Source organism: Falco peregrinus, chromosome 1 (genome assembly GCF_023634155.1).
Source record: "Falco peregrinus isolate bFalPer1 chromosome 1, bFalPer1.pri, whole genome shotgun sequence".
Classification (NCBI taxonomy): domain Eukaryota; kingdom Metazoa; phylum Chordata; class Aves; order Falconiformes; family Falconidae; genus Falco; species Falco peregrinus.
Genome location: NC_073721.1, coordinates 112,801,298 through 112,817,841, shown reverse-complemented (window position 1 = coordinate 112,817,841; position 16,544 = coordinate 112,801,298). Strand labels below are relative to the sequence as shown.

Here is a 16,544-nt window from a genome sequence, read left to right as displayed (position 1 = left end):
ATAAAACGGTGGTTGTTACAGAAGACCTTGATTCAATGTCTTTTTCTACAAACTCACCATAGAAGTGTCCAAAGCCCATGCTGATGGCAATCACCAAAGCCAGTATGATGCACCTGTTAAGGCCACTGCTGAACTGGCGTTTGTGCTGCTCTTCTCTGGGAGGTTCAGGCTCGGGTTCAGCCGGTGATCCACCCTCAGCCTCGGAGCTAGAGACGAGCCTCTTCTTAGCCCGACGTTTCCGTACTGTGGGACTGGACTGATTGCTAGTTTCATCACTGCTTGATTCATCGTTGCTAGCCTGAGATGGAAAAACTGAAAACCAGCATAGAACAGGCTTTAAAATGTATTAATTTTTGCTTTAAAAAAAAAAAAGCAGAGTACCAAAATCCATCATATTTATGCAAAACGTATTTGGCACTTGTCTTAGAGAACATTAACAAAAATTCTCCATGTAATAGTTTATGCTGGCCATCATGCTCAATCTCCGAAGTTAAAAATTTGTTTCTTAAAAGGAATTGAATCAAGAAATCAGCAAAAAAAAGCGTATGGCACTTCCGCCATACCTCATCATTCCTTCATTAGAAAGTGTTTCTCTTTCAGACAATCCTGCCTCTTAAAACATCTACATGTACTGACTCCAAATTCTTGTGAAGCAGAAAGGTTAAGAATTCAGTTTTTCTTCTCTTACAGATATTGAGACTGAACTATTTAATAATACAAGAGCAACATAAATGCTTGCTAAAAGCAACCCTGCTACAAGACAGACATGGTTCTATTATATTCTCTCAAAAAACTTCATTCTGTGACTTCCATAAAGCTGCAGACAGAATTTTATTAAAGTTCCATCAATGTAGGTATTATAAATATCCAAATCTTTGCATTGCAAATTTATTTAAATACGTATAATTTTGTTTACTTTTAGCATCTACCATATACTACCTATTAACATCTTAACCCACTTTTCAAAAAAGCTTTTTTCAACAACTACTGCGCAGGAGAAGAACCAACTACTCAGGTGCTTCTGTGTTTGTCCTTCCCTAACACTCTGAATCCAAAATGCTTCTATTATCTGACTGATGCTTTGGAAGATTGAAATGGCCAAGATTTGAGGTAAGAACAAATTCTACCCATAAAAAATAGCATTTTTGTAAAATGGTATTTATGATACCACTTGTATGTTCATGTTTCTTTGGCCCAAAAGTCATATATTCTAACTGGGAAAGTAACATCAGGGCTGTAATTGCTTGTTGCTATTAGTGGTAAATGCTTGCTGCATACACTGGAAATAAATGTGTACAATCCAGCATGTAAGTAACGATTATTTAATCTCCTTCCTTTGAAAGCATCGTTTTCCAGTGTAAGGCAATATCAAGGGTGAGCAGCATCAGGGTGAAAAAGCAGCTTTCAAGTATGTTCACGTACCTAATTCACATGCCTGAAATAGATTTAATGTGATCAATGAAGCCTCTAGCACATGACAAAGTGTTCCTGCTCGGACACTAAATCTGATGCCTGCAATTACACAATGCTAATGCCCCTTCTAGAAATACGGTTGTTCATTCTCATACCAGAGATCATCACTCAAACGTGAAAGTATAAATACAGTTACTGGCCTTGAACGTTTCACAACCAAAAATAGTTTGAGCGAAGCCACGCACACATCGCTGAACAGACAAGAATGCCAAGCAGTGCTAGCCATTGTCTATAAAAAGCGTTACCAATTAAGATTCTTCATTTAAAGCAAATTCCAACTTAACAGAATTGATTGCATCAACCCCAGGAAAGATTACCAATTAGTATCTGGAATACATGTCTAATTTCTGACTCCACGGACAAGCATCACGTCAGACAATGAAAGGTAACTTCCCCTCTTACTAAAAAACAAATCCATTTGAGTCAATTAGTCAAACCAGACTGACCAAGCAGACATTGCAATAAAGACAAATCACTTCAACCACGACTTGACATGCAGATTAGTAAATGAATTCATATAGCTTGGCAAAAAAGGACACTATTTTAGAATCAGTCATTTAAGCAGATGCATACTTTCCCAAATACAAGCATTCAGAAATTAAGTCAGGACAGAGGTATTTTCACTAAATTGCAGAGGTCAGACATTATAAAGGATTATACCAGACATATGTAAGACAGGTGTTATTACGGTTTATTTGGGTTTTTTTTAGGGTTTTTTCAACAACCAAAAGAAGCTTACGCATGTGGAATACAGAAGTGATTAAGGAACAAGCTGCTTCTAGACAAATGGGGAACTCTTTGATATACACTGGACAGCAAAGAATAGGAAAGGGAAAAAAAACCAGACAATCAGAAAGCAAAGAGAAAAAAAGCTGTAAGACACTTAAGAGCCATTTATAAGCACTTACTGGCAAGTTGTCAACAGTATTACACTTTCAGGCAGCTTACAGCTGCCTTACAGCTGCTGTAAGAATTCAGTACAAAGCTGTACTCTGAACAATTATTCACAGGATAAAAAGGAGTACAAGTGAAACAAAGCATGACCACAATAGCAGTCCAAAATTCTAATTTCTGCTATGATTTGGAAGTGTCAGGTCTACACTAGAAAACTAGGGGAAGTAGCAATGTCGATTAAGAATACGGTTTTCTTTGATGTTTCTGCATAGGTACGACTCAAGCCTAGATGAGGTTTAGCTCAGTACATGAGCGCTTCTGCTAGTTCACTTCATTCATGAAGCAATATTAAAAACATTTCTGTTTACGCAGTGAAGACAGCCCAAAACAGGAATTGGTCTGCAAGTAGAAGTGGCAGAAAAATCCTTGTAGGATGTTTTAGTATCTACATTAGCAAAATCTGAAGCTCTTCATTTTCCAGCACAACAGAAAACTGAACAGGAAATGGATAGCAAAGATCTCCACTGCCAAAAAGTGGCATGAAAGTTTTGACAGCTAAAACTTTGGCATTTAAAATAAATGCAGAAGTACCCCAGACATCTTCTGTACTACTTGGTCAATCAAATGCACACCACTAAAGACCGGGCTGAAATCAGCTTAAGTTAGAAGGAAGACATTCTTTTTGCCAGTCACACATGAATCTGGAATCCAACAAGAACCATTCATTTAAATGGCCAAGCATACACATTAAAATGTATTACAAAGCTTACTGATGCCCATTCCAAATTTACATGTAAGCTTACCATATTTCAAAAAAGCAAATAAAACACTGACAGCTTAGCAAAATTCCTCAGCGAGGACTGGCTGTCAGCTTCTGTTTGGAATATTGCTACTATACAATCAAGACAGATTGTTACTGATAATTTTAAGAACACTCCATGCAATCCATAAGCAATCAGCTTTACAGAAGCTGATCAAATTTAATCACACCACCTTGGAAAGGAAGACTGTGAGACACATGCTCTTTCACCTCATTTCCCCATCCCCTTACACAACCAGGAATCTTCCTCAGCTTCTCCAGCCAACTGACTTTTGTGTACAAAAACATAGGGGGGGGGGGGGAAAAAGCACTTTTAGAACTCAGCCCTAAAACAAAACTGAAAATCAACTAAATTTTACATTAAAAATCAAGCCATCCAGAAGACTTAGAGAAGGCAACATCTTTGTTACAAATCATCACTAGTCATGATCAGATGCTAAGCTGTCATCTTCCGATTCCAATGGATACTACACAGATACATGAACATTTAATGCCGCTTTATTCTAACACTAAGATAAACCAGTATTTTAAGAAAAAACTCTTGCAATAAACTTAGTTTGAAAAGTAAAAATCACCAACACGGAAGTGTTATAGAGAATAAAGAGAAAAGATAACAAATAAGCAGCCAAAAAAAAATTAAAAGGAAGACCAGAGAACTAGAGAAGAATAACACAACAGGGAAAGTTTTTTGTTTCAGTTTGTTGGGGTTGGGTTTTTTTGTTTTGTTTTTAATTGGCCAAATATTCATATCCTTCCACCTGAATATCACTCATTCCGTATTTCTGCCAAGTACTGGGAGTATCTTAAAACACCCAAATATATATATTCTAACATAGCTATGAAAGTAAGCACAAGTTTTTGTACTCATGCTGCTATTAGTCCTCATGGTCCCAAAAAGTCAATTCTCTCCCAGTTGCTGGTTACTTACGCCAACTCTATAAAATCCCAAAACATTGTAGGTTTTGTCTTGGCAATTATTCTATGCACTGAAAGTAATTTTAATTCTCAAAAATATGCTAGAAATTTACTACTTCTTATTTAGAATAGTGAATACACAATGGGAGAGAACACTTTCAAATAAGAAGACTGAAGACATATATTTGGACAAATTTTCGAGTTAGGGCAACTGGAGTTGTCCTAGAGACAGCAAATACTTGGACATGTATTGAACAAGACCAATTTTTTCCCCTCTCCACACAAAGAAGGTTCCCTAAACAAAGATTTTCTGGTTTTGGCTTTTTTTCCCTAGTGACATTTTTGCAGAGTTGCTCAGTAATTTATTGCTCTTACCAGTTTCTATATGGGAAAATGCATACTGACTGCTCGAGGAGGAACCCATATTAAAATCCTCTGAACTTGGAGCTTCTTCACCATCAGCAGGAGCTTCCTCGTGACTTTGAGTTTCTTCTAGTTTTGGAGTTTCAAGTGTAACAATGTCAGAATCATCACTAATAGTTCCAATACAGGACCCGTCATCAGGGGTTTTTCTTTTCTTTCTCTAAGGAAATGGACAATGTAAAATTTACTCAGATACATACAAAATGAAGTCATTTTTAAAAATAGCAAGAACTCAATGCTTCAAAAAAAGGAAAAATCTGTATATTTCAACGCTTTCACAACATTGCTTAGCATTGTCAGATGGGGCTCATAGATGCTTCTGTATAATATAACATAATTTACCTCTGGAACTGTCTGAGTTTCCTCAGAAGCAGAGAGAGTATTATCTACTACTGGTGTCTCTTCATCATTGTTGCACTGAGCTGTGTAAATTAAAAGAGGACAGAACAAACATGGCATTAAAGCCAGTAAACACAAACTATGTCCATTCCCATATAATATTAAAATATGTAAAATTGTAACAGATTTCTGTTGTCTACTCATATCAGGGAAGGTTTTCTAAAAATATCCCTCTAACAAACATCAGAACCTAATTTGCCATTATGTAATGCAACGTTTTGAAGGATATTTAAATTCAAATGCTCATTCTGGCCATAATGCAAGTAACCTGTAAACGAAAAGCACAGTCAGATAAAAACCAACCAAACATGGCCAAGGTCAAATTTAGTCAACTGCACACTGAAGCTGTCACATCTGTATTCTCATACTGAGTAATAAATTTAGCAATTAAAGTAAGTGGAAGGATCTTCATTATGTTAATATGCACCAGGCTTACACTTCCAAATCAAGAAATGCTAACAGTGCCACAATGTAATTTTTTAGGTGTAAAAGCATTGATGGTCCCTTCCAAATTACTCTTACTTGACCTATGATGTTAAGGAATACTTCTTTTTTCAACAGCACCTCTATAAACTATCTCCAGCAGCACCAGTGCATACTATTCTGGAGCACATCTAAGGTATTGACAAAATAAAAGACATACTGCTGATTTCAACTATTTCAAGAAAAAATACTTTTATGAAGTCAATGACTGAATATTTTCTGTAACACTGATGAAGCAAGTACTTTGACAGAGGCCTACATAGTATACAAACTTTATTAAAAATATTCATTTTGTGCTAATGCTACAACAGATACTTACCTGTTTTATGGAACTGCTCCTCTGTCTTACCTTGCAAATCAATTGGTTGCTCCTCTTCTTGCAAAGAAACATATTCTTCCGAAACAAACTCGTGGTTATCATTTGTGCTTCCATTTTCTGAAATCACTGTCTCTATGTCAGAACCCTGGAGTTTAAGAGTTTTAAACAGACATCACAGTTATTGGGGTTTCCATCCGTAAAGCAGAAAGAAAGGGTTACAAAGAAAACAGAAATTAAGACAAAAACAGAAGAGAACAATAACCTTTAAAATGGATTAAGATTTTAAGCAAAGAAAAGCAAGATCAAACCCAAGTAATCAGGTAATTAACTAGAGGGTAACAACTGTTACTGTTTAGTACTTATGATCACGATTGAAAAAAGGCAGAGGACGGCAATTCGGGGCAGAGGGGAGGGTGCAATTTAGGCATCAGTTAACAACTATGCTAAGTATTTAAAATTACAATTTTCTATTAGCTTCAATAGACCTATTTATAAATATAATACAGAGAAACAGAGGAGGTTGTCAAATGAGTTTGAATATGGGATCTAGTTCTTGCACACATGTCCATGAATTGTTTGTAAATACACACACCCTCCCCAAAGAGGAGCTTCCAAGAGTACCACCATGAACCCTGGGAAGTACTACTACTACAAGCAAACTTGAATGGCTGATTTAATAGTAGTACATCTCTGACACCCGGAAAACAAGTATTTACACAGTCTCTAAATTGAATTTCTTTAATCCAGAGAGAAGCCTTAGCTATCAGTCAGCTGCCAGTCAGCAACAACCTCAGAGCAAATCAGACGCTGAAGATAAACACTTGGACACTGCGGGGCACTAAAGTCGAGCAATAGAGTTGACAGCTCTACGTTTTAAATCTTCATATTGTAATCTTTGTTTAAAAGAACTGATGGAATACAACATTATTAGAGAACCAGAAACATGCAAAATCTTAACTGAAAAATACTAAGTCACTCCGATCCATAAATAACTTGAGCTGTTTTTGTAAACAGAGATAGTTATTTTTGCAACAGCAGGTGTGAAATTACAGTAGTAGTAATACTTCCAGATCAGTTTCCCTAGATGCCTCATTTCAGGGCTCAAGCAAACATGCATGCTTTCATTTTTAAGAGGAGACTGTACTTCAGGAAGATTAGACGCCTCAGAAAGAGTTGCTTAAGCTATATTCTACAATCACATTACAAAGTTCTGTTCCTTTTTAAAAGGCTGCAAAAATTACCTGCTTTAGCAATTTGACAGTTGGCAGGGTTTTTTTTCTTTTGACTATAAAAAGTATCACAATTTTAGTCTCAAATGTATTGCAGAAATTCACTACTCCTAAGTAACATATTGAAATCTGAGTGAAATCTCAGGAATGAAAATATAAAACTCTTTGGGGGGGGTTGCATGGTTGGGTTTTATAGGCAGGTACATAGATTTATTCTGTGACAATTGTCCTCTGTTTTAATAGAACCATTACTTCTGTTTCTTAAGCTGTGAAGAAGAAAGAGAGCAAAGAGTAACAAAAATTCAGGTTGCCCAGGCTGCAAAACAAGACAAACATCAGGAATATAGCTGAAAACAGGTTGAAGTTTTAACTAAAATACCAAATGCAGCATGCACAGCTGTCAGCTCTCTGCAACCACAACCCAGCCCACTGCCATCTCCGGCCCCTCTTAACTCAGGGCCTTTGTAAATGACGAAACAAATCCAGAAACTGATTCTGTTGTGTCATCATCTATGCAGGTCGCCATAATACATGAGAAAGTACTACTGCAGTATTCCAAATCTGCCTAATCCTTAGCTCTATCCCTTTCCTGATTATCCAGATCATTTCCCTGAATTACACAGTAGTCTGCACGTCACCCCCTCCCTGGGTAACGAGTGTGTGAAGGGTATCTCGCTGTCCCATTCATTCCACCTTCTTCATACTCAGATTCAAAGCTGTCTTACCAGGAGAATGCCCACAATGGAAGCTCTTAAACAAAAGTTTTTTCCCCATCCTGAGCAGAATTATTTTATTTCTTTTAATTAGGGAAGAATAACTGGGAACACCAAATCTCTACACCACAGAAATCTCTTCTGCTTTGGCTAGACAAACCCCTGCCCTCCAATAACCTTGTGTTACGTTAACTTATTTAGACTGCATAATTTTTTTTCAGTTACAGTATAAAATAACCATCCCAAGTATGAAAACAGTCTGCAATTCACAGCTGAATAAGCCAACTGTTGCAGCCAGCTCCTAAATCCTTCCACTTTGAAGTCTGTAAAGTCCAGCAAACTGTGTGCTCCTGTATCCCACCTGGCCTTGAGGACTGGAGCGAGTTTACTGCTTCTCCCTTAGTGACAGGATTCCCAACCTGCCATCCAACCCAAAAGGAAAAGAAGTTTTAATCATCTCTTAAATGCCACCTTGCTGCCCACAGAAATGTAACCACGGCCCAGTATTTATAAGCTACAAACCACATCTCTTGCGCTTTTGAAACTGGACTGTGCCTTGAAGACTTCAGTACAATCAGAAGCTTGCCTTTCAAATTACCCAGATTTTCATTATAATCCACAAATAGGAGAGCATGCAGTGAAGGACAAACAGCTGATCACTACCCATGATCTCTTCCCATTTTTTCCTGTTTTCCTCCTATGAATGAAACATCTCAAATATCGTTCCTCAAAAACGTTCTGGGGCAGGCAACAAGAAAATATAGCCAGGCAATATGTAAGTGTCATTCCAGGAAAACAGTTAACCCATTTGCTCTGAGGATTCTGTCTCAATAACCTGCTCAGTTTACAAGACAACGCTAAATAACTAAAAAAACCCACAAACCCACAACAAAACAAAACAACCTCAAACCATACTACACCCACACATCAGCCAAGATCTGGAGAGATAAAAAAATCCTGAGGACTAAAGGAAAAAAGCATCCCGGAGGTCCACACCAATAGGCAGAGCCTCCGAGCAACTTAAGCCTGTGCTGTTCACTGCCAGGGGAAAGTAAGATCAAACATTAACCTTACCTAACTTCAAGCATCTACACCTGAGCAAATTGCTGAAGGCACCTTTACAATCAATACAGTCAGTGGAATCAAGACAGCAAATCATTTGATCAAATAAGTGTTGACCTTAGCATAAAAATTACCGCTCTCCAGACTTCCATTGATTGTATTGATTTAATCTATACAATGCAAACTTAGAAACTATGAGAGATTCAGAAGCCTACCCTGTAGACACCTAGGCAGCAACAAAGCCCATCCCAACAGACCTTTCATCGCTTGACTTTTTTTCTTTTGTCTCCAGCTTTTTTCTACTAGGAATTAAAATTTACTCATGTCTTAATGAAGTTACTGTCACTTTATACAACTAGTCAATCAGAAGACAGGAAACACAAACACACAAACCAGGGCTACACAAACGTAATAGTGACTTTACAACTACCTATACCCCAAGACTTGAACAAAGAATGAAGGAATTCCAGCATTTTATCCCAAATAAAAGTATTCCTAACAAACGAAACTATAGCAGAGATCAAAAGATGAACAGAAACACAACTGAAGTCATACATATTTAATAGAGCTCCACACAGCAACTGAAAAGGGCTTCAAAGGCAGCAAATATTTTGAATGAAGAACAGTTTTTTTTCCTTGCACACAGTCTCTTGGCTTTTTCCACCTGCTGCCACACAATCTACCATTACAACTTCCTTACAGAATAATTAGATTGCTTTTATGTATTTCCTTATGGAAAATACCTCTTCAATGACAGTTTGCCTAATAGAAAAAAAAAAATCTCTTAGTTGCTGCCACTAACTCAGTCCTGCACTGCCACAGGAATTCCTCTTCCACAAGGTGCCAACATCCAGGTTATTTCTACACATTTCATGCCCTGTGCTCTCCTGTCTGAAAAATAGGGCCAAGGAAACCCAGAATTCCAACATGAATTGCAAAGAACTCATACTAAAAGCTCCTGCGTGTCCCTGGAAAACACAAAAGAAAGTCACTTCAAAATTCTCACTCATGTCCAAGCCTCTCAGCCTTCAAGCACAAGTACAGCAAGCTCTCACGTATCACAGAAATGGCTACAATTCTCATTCCTGACCTTACAGTACAGATGTAAGGAGAGCTGCCCTGCTCTCCCATCACCTTCATTTCCCAATAAACCTAGTCAAATGTTGGCACTTCTTTGCTCACTATAGCTTCCCCAACTTGAGGCAAGAAAGCCTAGGAAAAATTCAGCATCTTAAGTATGGAATATATAACTACATACTCTCTGTAACGTAACCCTTCCCAAGGATTCCCAACCAGTCTTTGCAAAACTTGTTTTTGGAGATCCCAGACCCTCCAAACTCCCCCCGTATCTTTCCTTTTCAATGCAGAATTCCGCACAAATGAAAGTGCTTTAAGTCATACAAATAAGACCCAATAGATGCATGTGCATCTTTCTCCAAACAGCCTATGCATCCATACACCAGGCGAGGAATTACAGAAGATTAGAGGCAGCATCTCTCACAGACGTCTTTATGGCAGCCCTCAACCTCCTGAGCTCAGAAGCTCAATTCAAAGACAGAGCCTATTCCAGCCTGGAACAAAAGCAGTCAGTTATGTACAAACTGTAGCATTTGCATAAGCCTTGAAAATGCCTTCTTCTAGTATTCCAGTCATCGACTATAAACTTGCCTCTATCCTATTTTCTCGCAATAAAAAAGAAAGAATGTAAGGACAGTGGGCTGTTCCTAAGCAGTAACTGTTGAAGCTAGGATCAGACACATTAGTGGTAGAAAAGTCCTGGAGAAATCATGGAATCAATGGAATCATTCCCTTCTGCATGAGGTATTTTTCCTGCCCATTATTCCCAACAATTTATTTTTTTTTGGAGGGGGGGGGTGCGGGGCGGGGCACAGGAATTGAAAGGAAAAGAAGAAATATATTAGCAACAACAGACAAATTACATAGAATGTCAATGTCTTCAGGGAAGACAGAACAGAGGGGAGCATCTCACTAGCTTTCTGGCAGTTCTTCAAACTAAAACCTTTGTAGAAAAAAATTATTCTTTTAAATAACAAAACTTATATCAGTTATAGCAAAGGATACACACCTTTATAAAGAAAAAAACTGTAAAACTAAATCTCTCCTCTATATTCCCTGTTGATATGCAAGATCTATGCAACACAAGAACTACAAAGTTGAAATAATATTTTACTGTATATGGCTAGTCTTAAACCTGACAGAACTTTATTAATTTGAAATTGCATACCTCATGATTGATGACAGTCCAGCCACACGATGAGTCACTGTCACTGGAGTTTTCAGACATTTTCAAAGCACACTGCAAGCAAAAGTAGATTCTTTTAACATGCAAGATATGTAACTTCACCATTCTTGAAAAAAACAAACAAAGCAAGCAGACTAATCCAAACCATGACATTAAAGAACACTACACTAACTCACAAACTATTATTCTGGAATTAAAAAAAAAAAGAATAAAATATTAGAAAGAAAATATATTATTTTGTACATATTCCCTATTATCTTTTTTATACTTGGAGCAAATAAGGTTTTGCTAGGTACACACCTATTTCAACCAGCCAAAAAGCTCCTTACACTAGCTAAAAACACACACAAGGCTAGCCAATAAATCAATAATCAAACCTAAAATATTCTGTAGCACCATGTTTAAGACATTTTCAGTAGATAAAGTCTTCTCTGCCTCGTTACATGCACAGGAACTACAGTTCATTCAAGAACAACACCGTGGGTTTTTTGAGAAGACACAAGTTAGGATCTTTTGGAACTAATTCTCTCTTCAACTGCTAGGCAAAACACCGGTTCATATTTCTTCGACTCCTTTCAAGTGCTCTCAAATACACTGATTCTGAAGAACACTGAGAGAGTACCTGGAGAGTACAAAAACAGAACAAAAAACCCTGAAGTACAAATTTTACTTCTTACAATACCACTGGATTACTTTGGTTGCTATTTTCAGGAAACAGTCTGCTTGCTGCAGTTGCCCGTTTATTTTTTCTCCTGTACGAAGAATACAGAGTATTCATTATTGTTACACACTCAGATTATTTTTTTAAGTTCTTATGTAACAGAAAAACTAAGAAGAAATTTAATCCATTTCTTTTTTCCTTAAAATGAAACTATATCAAGTTGTTAAATAAGATTTACTATAGGATTTATCTTGGGGGTAAAAACAAAAAAATCCCCCAAATAGAACAATGTCCAATCAATTGTGTTGAGTTTTGCATCCAATGTAATAAAACAGCAAAAGAAACCATGGATCAATGAAGCTTCTATAAAACAACAATTACGCTGACAATGCAGAGAGTTCTGAGAACTTCAGACAGCTGCTTTATTTCCCACCCTTAGTTACCTCAGGTGCTTTCTCTGTGTTCTTACTGATTTGTTTAAATTTATTTACTCTCTATTATCCACCCTGTCTTTACTCCCAGTTTGTTAACACAGAAAATACACACACCCCTTGAATTAGAACATCTGAAGATACCAGTGTGGCTATTAATTTGCACAACAAAACACAAAACTTCCGATTCCATTTAAAGTTACTTACAAAATACAGTAAACATTTGTCTCATATCTCAGCATTATAGTAGTTATCCTATGTTTTGCTAATACAACACTTCCTCATTGACTTCAACTAACATATTTGGGGGTTCCTCTCTGAAAAATGCAATGATGACAATCACAACCACAGTTTATAAAGCAAAAATATTCACAATCAACCAACTTAGGTATCAAACTTTGAGAGAAACTGGATTTCCATTTATTATAAAGCCATATATATACATATATATAAAAATATGGTTGGCATTTTCCTTCAGATCTTTTTATTCATTCATTAGTGCTTTCCCTGGAATCTCAGCTAGGGAACATCAGGGTTGGGAGGCGTATATGTGTTGTTTTGGGTTGTTTGTGGGCTTTTTTAAAGTCATACTGTATGCAATCATCAACATTTTGTTTAAATCATTATTATCTTTTTGAAATCATACTACTTCAATCATCAAAACAACAAATGCCCAAATGGCAAAGACTGTGTTCCAGCGTTCTCATGAGACATAACATCTGCTTGCCGTCATTAAATTTTGAATTTGATCAGGCACTCAGCAACAGCATTCCTTTAGAGGAAGGTAACTCCCGGCACCAGAACTTGCCACCTATCGGAAACATCACTGGCTATGTTGCAAGAACTGTACTAGTGATCTGAAATTATCTTTTAAGAAGTCTTTTCAGCATAAAAACATTCCCCATTTAATTATTCTACAGTTCAGTGAATAAAGCGATCGTAAAAGTACAAAATTTATTGTCACTGAAAACCAAGCCTTTTGCGTAACCATAAAAAATAGTTTGGGGCAAATACAGTGCAGGCAGCTACTCAGTCCTTACTAGAGTCTGATCTCCGCTGTGGAAGAGATTCAGGCTGTGGTTTCAGAATTACAGCAATTCAAGTTTTAGTGCGTCTCAGTGCTAGATGAAAAACAACGAAATCACCTAATGCAAACCCTTTAATAGGATTCTGCGCCTCCCCCCCAAAAAAAAACAAAAACCAAAAAACACCAAACCAAAAACAACCAAAAAATAAAACACCCTAATGAAAATCTCTTGATACAAGTGCATTTACAAGTTTTGAAAGGGCAAGACTTAAGAGCAGATTCTGCACTGGACGTTGTAACATCTGTCTTCCTCTAGCTCACTCAGCACTTCATCGTTGGCCCTGTCTAACAACTTAAATGCTATCCTGTCCTCCCTCTCCATCCAAATCACAGACTGACAGGTGACTGAGCACTGCACAAAACCAATTCTACTGAACACATAACCGCGGCTTCAGGCTCCACAAATCATTAAACATCTGTCTTCCCAAACAAAAGCTTCAGGACCTAACTACCTGGGTATTGACATAAACTAAAAATATTAAAAAAAAACAAACAACAGAGGAACAGGCAGACAATAATCATTTTCTATTACTTGCTGGCTTTGATAAATGGTCTTGAGTTAAAAGTTATTTATCTTGTATTCAATCAGAATATTATACTAATACTGCATATATAACTGCATACAGGTGATCAATCTCCAAAACAGAAAAGTTTTTAATATCAAGAAAAAGAATGGAATAGTAAATAGCAATCACAAAATCATTGAGGTTTATGGATAGAACTGCTAAATTTATCAAAATTATGATAGATAACATGGCATCAGACTGAAGTGCATCTCTAGGGTCACTATATTCCTACAAGCACATTCAAACATATATACATGTGTAAAACAGTTATCAAAAGTAAAGCATTTTATTAATTATAATTAATTACATCTAAAAGAGCAAAACAGCCTAAAAAGCTTTAATAGAAAAATACCTATGTAAAGTGTTCCTAAACCATCAAGCTAAACACCATATTCCTGTAAAAGATCAATAACATACACACAGTCATAACTAAATCTGAGGTCAAATCCGGTCCCTTAACTGAAATACAGAAGATTAATGTGAGCCCAATGGCTAAACCCACCTACTCACAGTATCCTCACCAGCTGGTATTGTCCACCACCAAACGACAGAGACCCACTAAGAACCAGTGACTTTTCCTACCAGCCCAAAGGTGCTGGATAAGTTGGCACCATCTTCCTGAATGGAAGCTATTTTAAAAAAGTAGCTTTGAGCAGCAATTGAACAGACATGAAGCCTGCAAACTTCTTAATAAATCAAAACAATGCTAATGGATGCTAGTCCAGTAACATCTGGGATAACTGGAGGATACAGCACAGTATTCAGCATCTCCTGTATGTCAGGTGAAGCCAAAAGATTGAAAAATAGAAAAACGGGCCCATCCACACAACTTCACCGGTTTGGCTTCTCACTAGGTATCAGCATTGCCACTATTTTTCAGAAGAAAGTTACAGTTTAAGTTCTTCTGTGCTTCAGTTTCAATGCAAACTGACTGTAGGCCCACAAACGCCCTACACTCAGTGACAGCGCCTTTTAAATTTCTATTGAGATAAAATAAACACCGTTACATGAGGAATTCAACCCCTGTGTACTGTGGAGGGGCATCAGAGCTGTGAACTCCTTTCCGAACCTTCCTGAAACACCAGCCAGAAGCACAAGGTGCAAACGCTTATGGCCATATGCATTGCTGATAACATAATCCCGAGTTACCCAACGAGGTACTACATCCTATTTATCCACTGCAAAGCAGAATAAATACCAGTCTCAGAGTAACCACGGCAGTCGGAAGAAACCCCGAAGTTTTTCCATCTTGGAAGAGGATTCCCTGGACTAAACCCCCCGGTAAGCACTGGCAAGGATGAGCAACAAGGCACCGGCAGAGACGGGTGATCTCAGCGCCTGCTGCGCCGTCGTTCCAGCTAAAAACTCACAGTTCTGCAGCAGCTGCTTTGCTGCACGGCAGACACAGCGCCCGGTTACAGCCGTACGATACTGCAGGGGGTGCCGCGCGTTTGTTATCGCTGCCCAGCGGCACCAGCGCTCCCCAAAGTACCGTTCTTCGTGACCGTATGTCGCAGCCCACCAGGGCTGTGCCTCCCAGCCCGGCAGACGCGGGGTCCCGGGGCTCCCCCGCCGCCCCCTTGCATCAGCCGCGGCCCGGGCAGGTGATGCGCGAACAGGGAGTGGGCGAGCGCCAGCGCCCGGGGCCGGCACGGGGCCAGCGCCGCCCGCCCCGCAGCGCCCGGTCACCCGCCCCCGCGCCCCGCCGCGGGCAGCCCCCGCGCACCCCGGCCGCCCCCTCGCCCCCCCGCCGTCCACCTGAGCGCGGCCCCCGGCGGGGCCCGGCGCAGACGAGGGGCCGCCGGCTGCCGCCGCCAGTGACGCCGTCAAAAACAACCCCGGCCCGCCCGCGCCGGCGCCTGCGCAGGCGGCCGCGCCCCGCGGCACCCTGGCCAGCGTAGTCCAGCGCCGCCCGCCGCCTACAGCGCCCGGCGCGCCCCGCGCCCCGGCCCGCCCGCTGCTGCGGCAGCGCCGCGCCGCCGAGGTCGGGCCCGCCCGGCCGCCGCGGCACCCGGCAGGGCCTCGCCCGGGCCGTGAGGGCGCTGACGCGAGAAAACACAGTGAAAACCCTCAAACTGCCTGCACAGGTATCGGGAGCCATCGGCAGGCGGGCAGGGGCCGCGCTGCCTGGGGAGAAGGGCTGGGGCTCGGCCCGCTCAGCGCCTCGGGGGGCAGTCGGTGCAGATGGAGGTGAGCCCCACAGGAATGTCAGTCAGCCTTCCGACAAGGACCTGCTAACCGCTAACAGAAAAACTACGGAAGTGATAAGGCTCGAGGACACTAGGATAAACTTAAGTGCGGTAGTGGGAGATCACGACCTCCTACTCCAGTGGCCCCCTCGAAGAGAGTGCATCCCCCGCGCGGGCAGCATGCCCGGTGATTGTAAAGTGAGCTGTACCTTTAAATTGAAGCGAGAAAGCAACTAACCAATAATTAGTTGGTAGGTGTAGACTTTGGGCAGAGCCAGCCAACTTCACTGTATAAATACGTATTGTGAGTACTGCTAGGCGTGCAGTTTCGGAGGAGCGACCCCCCTTGCACGCGGCATCACAATAAACACACCTGCTTTGTAACTTACCCTGAGTTACGGAGTTTCATTCCGCAGGTCAGAGCCCTGGGCAGGCCCTTGGGGAGGGAGCTCAGAGGCACCTGCAGCACCAGCACGGGGGGTACCTGAAGATGCAGCCCCAGGACAACCAGCTGTGAAGGGACAACCAGCTGTTACACACAAATAACCTTCATACTAAGGGAAAGAAAAAACAAAGCAAGAAAAAACCCCACAAAACACAACAAAACCAACGTCCCA

General features: G+C 40.0%; 1 protein-coding gene across 5 annotated transcripts in view; it reads right to left on the bottom strand.

Moving 5' to 3' along the window:
• CCPG1 (cell cycle progression 1) overlaps window positions 1–15,615 on the bottom strand; it is a 30,154-nt gene extending 14,539 nt beyond the window's left edge. For 2 of the 5 annotated variants that reach the window (XM_055808957.1, XM_055808925.1), the window contains exons 1-6: window positions 15,497–15,615; window positions 10,976–11,047; window positions 5,757–5,871; window positions 4,868–4,947; window positions 4,478–4,685; window positions 58–312 (exon numbers count right to left, since the gene is read on the bottom strand). In XM_055808957.1, coding sequence (XP_055664932.1) covers window positions 58–312; window positions 4,478–4,685; window positions 4,868–4,947; window positions 5,757–5,871; window positions 10,976–11,035 — 718 coding nt within the window. In that variant the 5' untranslated portion in view covers window positions 11,036–11,047; window positions 15,497–15,615. Of the gene's footprint in view, window positions 1–57; window positions 313–4,477; window positions 4,686–4,867; window positions 4,948–5,756; window positions 5,872–10,975; window positions 11,048–11,370; window positions 11,787–14,936; window positions 15,089–15,108; window positions 15,370–15,496 lie in introns of those variants that run through there. The other 3 variants (XM_013302450.3, XM_013302449.3, XM_013302448.3) reach the window with 3 other exon arrangements.
• Window positions 15,616–16,544: the final 929 nt, after the last annotated feature.